Here is an 11,566-nt window from a genome sequence, read left to right as displayed (position 1 = left end):
TTTAATTGCAACAGTTTGAATTTTATCATTTGATTGAGTGGTAACATTAGAACATTTTAAAAATTCTTTATAAAAGACGGCAACACCGCCATGACCTTTGTTTACATTGTGATCCCAACGATATACTTTATAACCTCTAATATTTACTGTATCTGTATTTTTTAACCAAGTTTCATTTAAAATCAAGATGTCAATATTATGTTTAGCAAGTAAATGTGTGATTAAAGGAAGCTTTGGTCTTAAACTTTGTATATTATGTTGTACAATATTTAAGGAATCTATAATAACCTTCTGATCCATTATAGATTGATGTTTTTAAGAAATACTTCTTTGATTGTAGAAGTATTAACAGGTAAGTTAGTGTCTTTTTTTGAAAGGGAAGTTAATGTTTGTACTAAAGCTGTTAAAATTAAATCGTTATTGATAACTTCTGAAATAAAATCTTTCTCTTTTCTCTTAGGTGTGTAACTTTGAGCTGCTTTAGCAAAACTCAAGTTCAGATTAGGAAAATGTGAACTTAGGGTACTGTTTTTGTTTATAATTTTTTCTTTATTTTCAAGTATTTTTTGAATTTTAACTGGACAAAGTCTGGAAACTGCGGTATGGTTTCCTTTACAATTTACACAGATAGGATTCTCAACATTAGTACATTCTTTATAATTATGACCTTCTGTACAAATTGAGCAAACCATATCTCGTTTACAGAACTTTGTAGTGTGTCCAAATTTCATGCACTTATAACATTGCATTACAGGTTTTATGTATGGTTCGACTTTAAATTTACATAGCTCGTACGTTACATATTCTGGCAAAATGTTACCTGCAAATGTTATAGAGACAGTCTGAAGTGGAATCATTCCACTATCGGACCGTTTCATAAATCGCCTCACTGAAAGTATTTCCTGTTGAGAAGATAATTTATTAAATAAATGTTTGTTACTGAGATCAGTGGGAACAAACTTTACAACACCAGTACATTCAGTTGTCGATGCGGGGATGAATGCTTTTAATTCTTGAACATTTAAAAAGGTTGAATCACGTAATAGTGAATTTACATTTTTTGCATTGTCAAATATTACGGCATATTTTAGTGCATTTACTCGTCTCAATTCCTTGACTCCTTTTACATATCTACTGAATAAATTATTTAAGTAAACTGACTTTTATTACCAAATTTAACCTCTTCTTTAATGCTTTGTATAAATACAGTAAATGTTGTGTTTGGTGAATTTTCTTGATAACTCCTTATATAATTAGGTTTTAAATAAGGCGCATAAAATGTAGGGTCCTCATCTTTATCTGAATTTTCCTCTTCATGTGGTAGTGGTAAAGTAGCTTCTTTCTTCCTTTTATTTGGTGGTGGTTTAGCAGGAGAATTTCTCATCCCTTTTTTGTTTTGGGATGCCGCCACTGTCAGCACCCATTTTTATCGCACAAAAACGGGGCTAGGATTTAATTAACTCTATAAATTATTTAATATCAAAAGACTGTAGAAAAAATGAACTTCCCGCCTCAAAGTTCCCGCGCTTTTTTTTCTCTGTGACAAATTGAAACAAGTGTTGCCAAACTAAAACAAAAGATACATAAATTTCATGTATATTTTTTGTAACAAAAAAATTGTTACTGTGCATATTTTGAAAACTCAAGTTACAAACAGACTACAATTCAATATGTAATAACACATGTTTATGTTCGTTATCATATTTTATATAGGTATTTTATAGCTATAAAATGAAACAATATATGTATTTAATTTCAATTACTGCATTGACACATTTTACTACAAATATTAAGCAATGAAAATAAAAATAAATAATCAAATTATACGCACGCCACTGTATTAATGTATTGCTGCCTGCATTTTGTAAGTAAAGTTAAAAAGGTAACATTTCATGAATGTCAATGTCAACAATTTTAATGTTATTGTTTTTCCTTAAAGCAGAATAAAAAAATAATGTTATTGTGTTAGGGTATGATATATTTATCACAATTTCCGCCAAAATACTAATTTAAAACAAACCCTGTTAGCTTCCGCCAGTGTTCTTTAGTTTATATTTCTATTATGGCTTTCGTGTATCAAGGAGACCAAGATCTAGAGTCCAAAGCTAAAAAAGGTAACATAATTACTTACTTCTTTATTTTTGTAATAAGTTAACAGATTAACAATATTGTTCATTTTCATTGCCATCTGCTCTCTCTCCATAAATACAATTGGTTTACTATTTATTTTTATATAAATGGTAAGGCAAATAAAGTGATGGACCCAACTTTTTTTTATGTAACTGTAACATTCAGGCAACAACATGAACCATCATGTATATATATACATGAGAAGCACATTGCACGTCACCATGTGGCGTCACTGGTACTCCCCATGCGGTGTCATTCCAGAGGCCTAAAATGTTTAGTCTACTTACCTGAATACTATGATTAAAAATATTGTCTACAAAATCAATCACATAATGTATTAAATTTCCAATATAAATTTTGTAAGTAAAAGTGTGTAGGTTGGACTCCATTTTCCGCAATTGGCCTCTCATTCGGGCCGTTGTGCGTGTGACAGACTAACATAGCCTTATGTACAGACATCGCTCTTGAGGCCACTGTGGAGACCAAATACTATTGAGAGATACTCACTTTTGTATTTAGTTTAACAATCTGGGTATTTTCATTTTGAATTTTGAATTATGAAAATTTGTGCACTGGGCACTGGGTTACAATACATAGTGCTCTTTAAGCATATCATATAATATTTATATTCAATTTGTAGAAGATATCATTTAGGGAATTACAATACTAGACTTTAACAGTTAAGTAATTTAGTTCTTAGTAATATTTGACATATTAGGACATATAACATTTTGGGACTATGCTAAAAAACATTTTTTATTTGTCAAAATGTTTCATAAAAATATATTAATAAATTTGTATCTGTCACATTTTTAAATGACCAACTTTAATAATTAATTAAGACCAATTTAAATAATAAGATATGACAAGAGTTTTATCTAAATATCCATGAACAAACACATGGATATTGTATTAAAAATACTGAAATTAATGATCATGAGTTAAATGATATTTTATGTTAATGTATTCCTTTTTCAGCTGCCGAACGTATATCAGAGAACATGCATATAGTAGCCAATGAACCATCATTGGCACTGTATAGATTGCAGGAACATGTCCGGAAGGCACTTCCTCCTATGGTGGAAAGGAGAGTGGAAGTCACAAAGCTACAGCATGAGTTACAGGGTCGTTGCTATGATGTTGAATATGCTCTAAGGTAAACTTAAAAAAAGTACATTTATTTAATTACTTATTGAAAACATATTGGTACAATATATGATGTTATATGAAAGATAATTAGATAGCATAATATGAAAGGAAATAATATTACATTTTATATTCTTTTTCTCTTGATGAATCTAGTTAATTTTATGTATTGTTTAATTGTACATAATAAGATTTTATAAAGGATGTAAATTAAAAAAAACGGAAGAAGAGACCTATTTTATATTAGTTTAAAAGAATTGTTTGCTTGTAACATATATGTTTTAATTCAAGTCTTTGTGGTACAAGTATAAAATATCCTAATTGAAATGTAATGGTTGCCAAATTAACTTTCTTTTTGTCCTAATTCCTATGAATATGATTTCTTAGATGGCTCTCCCTACATGTCAATAATTCGAAATTAAAAGTTTGCTAAATTAATAGTAATATTTTGTCGCAAATATATATTTGTAATTTGATATTTATTATTTCCAGTGCTGTGAAATCTATGGATGGTGCCGCAACCAGTTTCAAGAACATACAAGAAATGTTAAAACAATCTATATTTTTAAAACAACAATTAAAATATGAAGAAGCTAGGAGAAATAAAAAAGATTCCAACTCTGTTTACAAACGTCTCTCTGCTCACATTGTGTTAGACCTACCGGATTTATCTGAATTCTCTATGGTAAGGGAGACAACAAATAGAATAGAGAACATGATGGCGCATGCGCGTGGATCGACTGCCGAGTTGCATAGGTCGCATACAACATTGCATTAGGCTATACTAGATGGCAGTAATATATGTCTAACCCTCAGTAATACATGTCAAGCCCTCAGTAATACATGTCAAGCCCTCTGTAATACATGTCAAACCCTCGGTAATACATGTCAAACCCTCGGTAATACGTATTTAAATATGTTTGCATTGATTTGCGACACTAACAAGGTGACAGCATTAAATTGCGTAAAACCTAATTTACATTATGAAACTAAAGGAATGAAACTAATTTCAGGGCATGATTTCGATTTTACATTGGTGAAGAAATTTTACATTGGTGTCGTAATATGAAAACACTTTCTTGATATGCTCATGATTTAAAAAAAAACCGTTTAATTATTCATATAGGGCTATGCAATACTCTCATCATTTACAATTTTTTAGTAGAGTGGAAATAACATCGCATGAACTTATTTTTGTGATACGTGCATTACATGTTTGACACTAATTTTGTAATGTAAGTTTGTAGACTAAAGATGATCCTTATTGATCAATTGTGAATTGATCAATAAGGGTCATGCATTTCATATACAGGAGGGGTTTTTTTAACTGTAATGAACTTTCTCTAAATAATGTTCCCTGATCGATAGCGGAAGCATTCGGGTATATGAATTGAATACAAGTAAGTCTTAATACACATTCATGAGGAGTCATCGGGTTCAGTATCAGGAGACAACAATAGTAAAACTTTTCTAAAAATTGCAATGCTTGTTTCTGGCTATTGATTTTTTATTTAACTGTGTATTAGAGATAAGTAGAGCCTCTATATTTACTGAAATTTCTGATAGGAATATATCGACTGCCATAGTAAATCGTTTTTTAAAATCTAAATCTAATAAAAGGACTGATTTTTTTATTCAATATACAATAATCAGTCCTTTTATTAGCCTTTTAAAAAACGATTTACTTCGGCTTTTAAAAAACGAGGCTTCGGTGGTCTAGCGGTTTAGCACGCCGCTTTACTTCCGATGGTCACGGGTTCAAATACTTGTGCAAACATTTGTATTAATAAGTATGAATGTTTATATCGGTCTGGGTGTTTTTTGTTATATATGTATTTACAAAAGAAAAGTATTAAATATTTATAACAGTTGTCTAGTACCCATAACACAAGCTCTGCTTACCGTGGAACTAGATGTCGCCATGTTGATTGTGGGTTATTTATTTATTCTATATATATATATATATACAATCCTGAACATCTATAATATAAAAACTAATATTGGGGCTCTACGAGCATATAGCTTTTAACGATTTCAATTGCATGCTTACTTTTTGCTTACTGCTTGTTCCGGTGATGTTTCTGTCGCACTGGGTGCCATCGTGTGGGAAAGGGATAACTGCAATTTGCTAAGTTTGTATAACCAACTAACATGTGTAATTATGCAGTAATTAAACGCAAAATACCATAAGTGACTTTTATTATTGGCATTACTAAATCTAATATTTGTCTAACATTAAAGAATAAAGAGTATATACGCTTACGAGAAAAAAATTCTTGCTTAATGCTGGATTGGTGCTGAGGGTTTAAAACTAAGGGCTTCTATCACATGTCCTGTCAATGCACTTGATACCATAGTACTTGTTAACACAGTTCATTTTCCATCTGTCTATTAAATATTACCGACCAAGGCAATTCATTGAGCTTTGTAATATCGTACTTCTTTTCGAAAGGTATGAGATCGGCCAATACACTTTCGTTTGGGACTTTCCTTGCCGTCTGTGAGAAAAACTTTCTGTAATAAGAACACGAGAAGAAATCCGCAGCTGGTTTGAGACCGCTTTCATTTGTTATAATGGAATTGTAAATGTAATCTATAGGTATAGCTGTTACTATGTAGGAGTTAACTTCGGGATTCTGCGATTGTAGGATTTCCATCTTCTCGAATATGACCGCCCAAGTCAAATCGTCAAGCACTTGAACGTTTACCAAAACCTGTAAAGGTCGCTAGGATTCATATTACTGTTCTTTGTATAAAGTTTATTTATTAACGTTCAATAATGTTATAGTAGGTGTTGACAGCCTTGGTGGTCTAGCGGTTTAGCACACCACTTTCCGATGGTCGCGGATACGATTCTTCGCACGATAAAAACATTTGTATTCATGAGTATGATAGTATTGGTCTGAGTTTTGTGTATGTTATCATATTTACAAAAAAAATGTATTTGCGTATTTCTATCAGTTGTCTCGTACCTCCACAATTTATGCTTGGCCTACGACTAGATGGCGCTGTGTGAACTGTTCTAGCTTATTATTATAAGATCACTAGGTAGAGCTCTCTTTTTCAACCTAAACTATTACAGTTTAGGATGAAAAAGAATTCAGTAGTCTTAAAATGAAGGAAGCTGTATTTTGTAAGAGGTAACAATCCCTATTACAACCATTGGCATAAGTAGCCCCGGGGCAAATAAAAAAATGGGGCCCCACTGCTCAGCAGAAAGACTCTACATTACAGTATTATTAAAACGCACATCGCTACCCGTCAAATTGAACACTGCCAACACACAGAAAGAATTTAGGGGAATTTCTCTCAACTGAGTTGCCATAATTATTGTCGGGTTGCAACCTGTCAGAATTATTTTGAAAATGAGAGAATTTTCAAAAGTGCAGTTCGATCGAGATTTTCTGGAAAGGGCCGAGGGCCCCCTGAGCTTGAGGGCCCCGCAGCACTGTCCCGCCTAGCCCCTAGGTAGCTACGCCATAACACTGATAACATCCGAGCACTGTTTAAACATACGACACTCACAATTACAAAATGGACTTATACAATAAAACACAGAAAACGAAAACAAAAATCATTACAAGAATTACAAAAAAACATTTCACATACAGCATTACCTCTGATGTGTCATTAATAGCAAAATTGTTGAAGTGTTCAGCGAACATTTTATTGGCATCAATCTCATCTTTTATATGGACCACAACTGTGTACCCTTTATGGCCGTACCTCTCCACCAAATTATCTACCATATCAATGTCGTAAATGCGACCGTCCAACAATATACCGAGTTGTTTGGTCATCGGTAAATGGCATTCAACGCTATGAATAAAAGCAAAATTACACGCGTTAGTAATTGAATTATTTAATAATAATAAAATAGAAATAATTAGTATGGTCCTTCGAGCCGGATCGTCTGATTAGGCCCTAATAGGGTGATTAAATGATATTATCAAATGGACTGTAGGATTTATGTGTGTGTACGTATATATTACCTACAAGATATAAGAGATGTGAGAGAACGTGCAGTGCCCAATGCACAGAATGACCGAGGAGGCGCCGTGGCAGACCGGGTTCGATGGCGGTTGGAATACACCGCGGTGCCCGCAGTCTGCGCATCCGTACTCTATAAGCGCTGGCGCGCCAACAACCAGTTATATTTTACTGTTGGTAAAACTTTTTAGTGATGGACATTGGCTATTAGAATCTCATAGTCTAATAATGTTGCAAGGATTCTCAAACGGTGTAAGTACAACAAATAAGGTTATCTTCATGAGGTACAATGAGCCATTTAGGACTATGTTGAGTTAGGGACTTTAAAAATATATGGGATTGATCAATTGCAGTGATGGAAGTAGCATCCCCTTAATAAGATATCTGGCCTGCCAGACGTCAATTACCTGGAAACTGACCGTATGGTGTAACTATTCGGTAGGGTAATATGATCATAGTAGATTAATTATATACTAGCGCTACTGAGTCATACACAGAAAAAAAGGCATTTGGCAGGCATAAGATCTTGCTTTATAATCTACCGTCAGTAAAAATGGACTTGCTACTTCACAGTAAAAACTTACAATGCGTTCTCAAAGAAATATTTTTTTATACCTGGAAGAGCTGACGAATATGGAATGTCCTCTTTTTCTCAGATGGTACAGAATGTAATACATAGCCCGTTGAACTGAGTAATTCTGGTAAGCGGTACATTCATCCACTATGATTATAGGGGGTGCTCCAATAACGGCCGCAGCGAAATGAAGACGGGTGCGGTCGTTGGTCGAGATGCGGCAAATTAACGTGTTTGCTAGCTCCTTCAGTTCTATATATTTACTGACTCTTTATTGCAATAAATAAGTGATACAATAATTATACTTAACACAGTAATAAGAACCTAATAAAGTTTAATGGCAAATTAATATTTGGCCTGTAATCTGGCCTAATGACAGCCTCAGTGCCCTAGCCGTTTAGCACACCGCTTTACTTCCGATAGTTGCGGGTTCGATATCTCACACATTGACTTCACACTTGTATTAATGAGTAGCATTGTTTGGTATCGGTCTGGGTGTTTTCTATGTGTATTATATGTATTTACAAAAAAAAGTATTTATATCAACTTCTATTACTCATAAACCAAGCTCTGCTTTCCTTGGGATTAGATACAGCTGATTTAATTGTCCAGTTCATAAGACTCGATACTAAGCCTAGTATTAAGATATTAAAAAAAAGGAAGCCTAAAAAGCTGTCCACTATGTAGCCTGCATTATTAGATGGTTTTCGGTTGAAGGGTGCTCATTCTAAGTTAGTGAATTTATTGTATATGGCATGACAATCGTAGAACTTCCAAATGGCAGTGTTTGAAAGATATCACGGACATCACATGATGTCATGATAGCCCTGGACTGTTCATGAATATGCGACGATTACCAGTTAGCATAAGGTCGGCAGTAACATGTTTGCTATTCCAATTACTCAAAATAGAAGCAGGGTGAGATATAGCAATAAAATTACATGATACAGGTATAACACTAGGAATGGCATCATATGAGTTTTTTATGGATGATAATGGAATGGTGCACCCGCCTGCTCTAACAGTTACCCTGGCGGAGCACCAGTGGAGGATGATAAGTTGAATATGAGGTCAGGTCAGTTAGCCCATCGTGACAAATTCACGAGGAATTTATCACAATGGTTTCCAGGGGGAACCGCGTAGAGGTCAACCTGATATGGTATTTAAGCTAGTAATGGGGTCATGAGTCCACATTACTAACAATTCCCTTCCCAGGCGAACTCATGTGTTGCCGACACATGAGTTCGCCTCAATAAGTAGGTACGTTCATATAACGTGATGTACGGTTCATATATAGAGGCGATTGAGATGCTACCTTACATCAGGTGTGATATTGTATCATAAAAAACTCACCAAGTGCGTCAATATAAGTGCTCAGTTCTTCATCAACATGCCGTTTGGGGACGCCACGCAGTATTGCCAGTAATTTTAGACCATCGTACACGGTCATCCATGTGGGAATCGAATTTTGGGCACAACTCAATGTTATATGCTTACAATACTGAAACGAAAGCAAACTCCTTCTCCCAGGTCTTGCAATAATATAGAAATGAATAATTGATCAGGTTAGGTGAAACAAAATTCAAAATCATATAGACACAAACAGACAGATCCTAATCGCGATTGTACGATTTAATTATATGTATTACTCATTACACATTTTATGTGGTTATGCCTATTTATGCATATACGAAATACATATCTGCTTTGGAAAATATAAAGTATCCTGAGTAAATAAAAATCATCCTTCCTAATCATATCCTTCAATTCTTGTCCCTGACGAGTCGTAGCGACCTTTGAAAAAGAGCCAGCACAATAGTATTATGTAGGTCGCAGTGCTACAGGTTTAAAGCATATTGCGTTGCTTCAAACCTGTAGCACTGCGACCTGCGAGCTCAAGCCTGTCAATAAAAAAAAAGAAAAAATATATGTAAAGATAAGATTACAAAGTACCATGTGCGGATCAACATTCAATCTCCACTGGGACATCGCCCAGAGTACACCACTGCTGGGCATCTTGTACCCTGCTAGTACCTCAAGGAGGTCCAGGCGTCCGTGTCTCTTGAGACCCGAGAGAGCTATGACGGTGCCTTTATCCATACCAAGGTTCACGTCACGCACCACGTATACTCCATCCTCTTTTTTATTTACATTGGCAACTAAAAGACATTCTCCGAAAGTGTCGATTTTTTCATCTAGAAAATACCCGAAGATATAGATTATTATCAGGAAATTTCTTCATGTAGGTAATTGGAAAAGTAAATTAGCCAATGAGGTTCACCTAATGGTTTTTTTTTTTTTTTATATTTAAATACATTTTTCCACAGACATATTCGTCCGTGCCTTTTTTAATTTACTTTAATATTATAATATTTATTTAATTTCCATTTTTGTACAACTCCAGGTTAGATGTTACAATTTGCCTATACATGAATACCACCACGGATATCGGAAGATTAGATTTATCAATATGCATATACTTATATAAATCTTGTAAATTTCGCTGCCTACATCACTCATATACGTATTTTAACCAAAACAAGCTTTTTTCACCTAATGGCGGCTAAAATAGATTATCTTGTAAATTCGCTGGTATAACCAAAACAAGCCTTTTGGCAGGCGACTTTTTATAAAGTCTAGCTCGGTGAGAACGTCAATAACTGAAATTATTATTAGTATATAATAAAAAGCAGACAATTTAATTTACAGAACGTTTGTGTTTGGTTTTTTTCATAATTATTCATTGTCTACAGCAAAAGACAAGACTCTAACATAGCTTGTCTCAAGAAAAGGTCCTTAGCTATTGTCTTCCATTCCATTATCTCTCTACAATTTTTCCTAATCAGGTGGGTTATCAACAAATTGTAAAAATTTCAAACAATCAACTAACATCTTTTAGCTTTCATCTGCGCAATCTTGTCTTGTACGTCTACCTTCTCCCGCTTCACTCCTAATGACTCTACTTCCTCGTCACACTTTTCTGGTGGTCCCAAAAGTGACATGACATAAGAACAGGCCCGCTGTATTAGTCTGTACTCCCACAACATGAGCAATGTCATGAATATAGCACCGGTGGCAATTATAGAAATCAACTCGTTCATTATACCTGGGTATTGTGAGAGGTAACTTTTCCGAGCGAAACACTTCTGCAGTACGCCGCATTTTTCTAAAAGCAAATAAATGCTATTTAATTTTTTTACATCTCTTACCTCATATGCGTCCAAGGATCAACATCATTTGTTGACTTCCAAATTCCTGGCCACTATGTCGTTTTATCCTTACACAGTAACGATTCATAAGGTAGAGGAACAATGGTAGGTCACTTTGTAATGGCAAAACGAAGACTTTTACAGCATTGGATTTCATTAGACACATTAATTTTATAAAAATAAAAATTACAATGGGACATCAGATAAAATTAAGTACCGCAACACTTATGAAGTGTCTTCGCAGAGCAGAGTTTCTTCGTCTTAAATATGATACATTCGCTGTTATAGAGGAATATCTGTTTGATCTTCACGAGAGCAAACGAAAAGTTGAACTGTGGAGATATTCTCATGAAATACAGTGCGTAGTTGAGAGCACTCCCATATAATAATTTAGTTAGTACCGTAGTTTCTCCTATAAATAAAACGGTAAATAAATATACAAGTATATCTAATAAAAATAGCTAAATTAGATTCCAGGATTTATATCCACCCAAGAGATCGTGAATTCAAATCTAAC

General features: G+C 34.2%; 2 protein-coding genes across 2 annotated transcripts in view; one reads left to right on the top strand and one right to left on the bottom strand.

Annotated features, from left to right (window-relative positions):
- Positions 1-1,941: 1,941 nt before the first annotated feature.
- LOC131851858 (BLOC-1-related complex subunit 8 homolog) lies at positions 1,942-4,297 on the top strand. Its single transcript, XM_059202421.1, has 3 exons — positions 1,942-2,114; positions 3,109-3,286; positions 3,769-4,297. The coding sequence occupies exons 1-3, from the start codon at positions 2,063-2,065 to the stop codon at positions 4,052-4,054; spliced, it is 516 nt and encodes a 171-aa protein (XP_059058404.1). The 5' UTR covers positions 1,942-2,062; the 3' UTR covers positions 4,055-4,297.
- Positions 4,298-5,520: 1,223 nt separating this feature from the next.
- The window catches only part of LOC131851824 (ATP-binding cassette sub-family A member 17-like), a 30,571-nt gene continuing 24,525 nt past the window's right edge, over positions 5,521-11,566 (bottom strand). The window contains exons 26-32 of the mRNA XM_059202387.1: positions 11,267-11,461; positions 10,731-11,006; positions 9,794-10,035; positions 9,194-9,341; positions 7,882-8,092; positions 6,894-7,095; positions 5,521-5,990 (exon numbers count right to left, since the gene is read on the bottom strand). Of these exons, the coding sequence (XP_059058370.1) occupies positions 5,640-5,990; positions 6,894-7,095; positions 7,882-8,092; positions 9,194-9,341; positions 9,794-10,035; positions 10,731-11,006; positions 11,267-11,461 (1,625 nt within the window). The 3' untranslated portion in view covers positions 5,521-5,639. The remainder of the gene's footprint in view (positions 5,991-6,893; positions 7,096-7,881; positions 8,093-9,193; positions 9,342-9,793; positions 10,036-10,730; positions 11,007-11,266; positions 11,462-11,566) is intronic.

The sequence above is a fragment of the Achroia grisella genome, unplaced genomic scaffold (assembly GCF_030625045.1).
Source record: "Achroia grisella isolate CSIRO2021 unplaced genomic scaffold, CSIRO_AGI_Agris_v1 utg808, whole genome shotgun sequence".
Lineage (NCBI taxonomy): Eukaryota > Metazoa > Arthropoda > Insecta > Lepidoptera > Pyralidae > Achroia > Achroia grisella.
This window is presented reverse-complemented; position numbering and strand designations above follow the sequence as displayed.

What these genes read in the sequence shown, in the direction of transcription:
- LOC131851858 (XM_059202421.1), top strand. Translation starts at nt 2,063, where the DNA reads ATGGCTTTCGTGTATCAAGGAGACCAAGATCTAGAGTCCAAAGCTAAA. An exon ending in AGAGTCCAAAGCTAAAAAAG is followed by an intron (nt 2,115 to 3,108) that starts GTAACATAATTA and finishes TTCCTTTTTCAG; the next exon opens with CTGCCGAACGTATATCAGAG. An exon ending in GATGTTGAATATGCTCTAAG is followed by an intron (nt 3,287 to 3,768) that starts GTAAACTTAAAA and finishes TATTATTTCCAG; the next exon opens with TGCTGTGAAATCTATGGATG.